At 41.7% G+C, this 2,251-nt stretch overlaps 1 protein-coding gene across 1 annotated transcript; it reads left to right on the top strand.

The window, feature by feature from the left end:
* Positions 1-1,001: 1,001 nt before the first annotated feature.
* Positions 1,002-1,635, top strand: LOC133868297 (histone H3.2). Its single transcript, XM_062305113.1, has one exon. It carries the CDS (start codon positions 1,073-1,075, stop codon positions 1,481-1,483), a length of 411 nt encoding a protein of 136 aa, XP_062161097.1. The 5' UTR covers positions 1,002-1,072; the 3' UTR covers positions 1,484-1,635.
* The last annotated feature ends 616 nt before the right edge of the window (positions 1,636-2,251 follow it).

Here is a 2,251-nt window from a genome sequence, read left to right as displayed (position 1 = left end):
ATTTTAGATTTAATTTTTTTCTTTAAATTTACTTTTTTCAAATATATTTAATTTAATTCATCTTTCAAAATAACTTTTTTCAAATTTGCTTTATATTCTCTAAACCATATAAACATAATTTCATTTTTTTTTAACGGTATTTACAATTTTGAAGTTAGTAAAGAATAACAGAAAACAATACAAAAAAATCACACACCCAAACGTACTCGAGTTCTCAATTTGGAAAAATGTTTTATGTTTAAAAAACTGTGAAAATATTTCTGCAAGCGCCTTAAGTTCTTTCGCATCAATGAAAATTGTTTTCATGTTGAACACTATTTTACGTTGTGCCAAAAAAAGAGAGAGAGAAAATATTTTCTTTAAAATTGTTTACACCCAAAAAAAAAAAAAAAAAAAAAAAAAAAAAAAAACTCCCAAAAAAACAAAACCTTTTAAAAAATTAATATTCTAATTTCATATTCAATATTGAAATCAATTCTTACGAAAAAAAAATAAAAAAATAAAATTGAAACCAACTATTTATTTTTTTCAAATAATTGCGATGTCATCAATCCGGGCGATCCGTGTGGGTCTCACCCAAAACACCCACAACCGTCGATAGAAGTATAGAACCAAACCACTCTACCGCCAAGATCATCCCTTCTGCCCGCCTATGTTTGTTTAAAAACCCCGCCTGAAGAATTCATAAAAAAAAAAAAAACCCCCCCGCCTGAAACTTTCCCACCCCCACTAAAAAACAAAGCGCTCCAGCCACGTCATCGATCCGCGTAAAGCTCCCTAAATAAGCCACAACCGTCGACGACACTAAAATCAACGGTCACGCTCCATCTCTTCCTCCCTACACTTTCCAAAACCCGCCTTAAATTTGAAATTTCAAAACGCTACCACGTCATCGATCCGCATTCAACATTCAACTACAGCCGTCGATAACTTTAAGCAAATCAACGGCTAAGATCACCCTCCTCCCCTCCCCAATTTTGCATAAATTCCGTCCCTCCAAGCCCATTCTGTCACACTCACACCGATCTCTGAAACACTTGCCATCCTCATTTTTTGAAATCCTAGCTTTCCAATGGCTCGCACCAAGCAAACCGCTCGCAAGTCCACCGGAGGCAAGGCTCCGAGGAAGCAATTGGCCACAAAGGCTGCCCGGAAGTCCGCTCCAGCCACCGGCGGAGTGAAGAAGCCCCACAGGTTCAGGCCAGGGACGGTGGCCCTCCGAGAGATCCGAAAGTACCAGAAAAGCACGGAGCTCCTGATCCGAAAGCTCCCCTTTCAGCGTCTGGTCCGCGAGATAGCTCAGGACTTTAAGACCGACCTGCGGTTCCAGAGCTCGGCCGTGGCGGCGCTTCAAGAGGCTGCGGAGGCGTACCTTGTGGGGCTCTTTGAGGACACCAACCTGTGCGCAATCCACGCGAAACGTGTGACAATCATGCCGAAGGATATCCAGCTCGCAAGGCGCATTAGGGGTGAGAGGGCTTAGGGGGGAAGCGATTTGTATAGGAAGAATTGGCATATTCTAGATTTATGTTCAGTGCTTTTGTGCGTTTCTTGGAGTGGATCGTAGGTTAGATTTTCGTTAAAGCTTTTGCTGTATCCTGGTTACGTTGATGGAAATTATGCGTTTCTCTCTAATTTTCGCTCTCCCTAACATTTAAATGATTACTGATGTTCTTGAGTGTTAAAATGTTAATCTAGTTTTCATGCAAAATATTTCTGTGTCGCGCTGTCATCCTCTCCTTTGTGCCCTCTCTCTAGGAGTACTTCATCAAGACTGCAAGACGCCACCGGAAGCTCTCACTTGTCTTTTCCTCCTGTTTCGTTCTCTCACTCTCCAGAGAGCCATTTTCGCTAAAGCTCTAAGCCAATGAGATCTGTAGTCTCCAAAACAACACCACAACCAGTAAAATTAATCTCTAACAGCCAATTAGCTCGGTCTCAGCCAGTGCACGGTTTGAAACTTTTTCGCATTTTCCCAAACACGTTTCCTCCTTTTTCGAGTCCAGGGTTTGTCACTAACCACCGTGCCAGGGCTGGCATCGCTTACCGTTCGTTCATTTTTTAGCTCCCTCATAACGTGTACTGGGCGGGGACTTTGTTTGGATCGCTCGTCGTGGCTTCGTAGGTTCTTTGCTATCACCGGCACAGGCACCTTGATAGCCAATTCCGTACTGGTACGTTATCTTCTTCGTTGTATTGCTTTTAATTTGGTTTTTGTATTTGATTGTGGAATATTAATTGCCTTGGAAGT

This window comes from Alnus glutinosa, chromosome 5 (assembly GCF_958979055.1).
Source record: "Alnus glutinosa chromosome 5, dhAlnGlut1.1, whole genome shotgun sequence".
In the NCBI taxonomy this organism is placed as follows: Eukaryota; Viridiplantae; Streptophyta; class Magnoliopsida; order Fagales; family Betulaceae; genus Alnus; species Alnus glutinosa.
The sequence above is the reverse complement of the archived record's forward strand: the minus strand, read 5'-3'. Positions and strand labels throughout refer to the sequence as shown.

What these genes read in the sequence shown, in the direction of transcription:
- LOC133868297 (XM_062305113.1), top strand. Translation starts at nt 1,073, where the DNA reads ATGGCTCGCACCAAGCAAACCGCTCGCAAGTCCACCGGAGGCAAGGCT.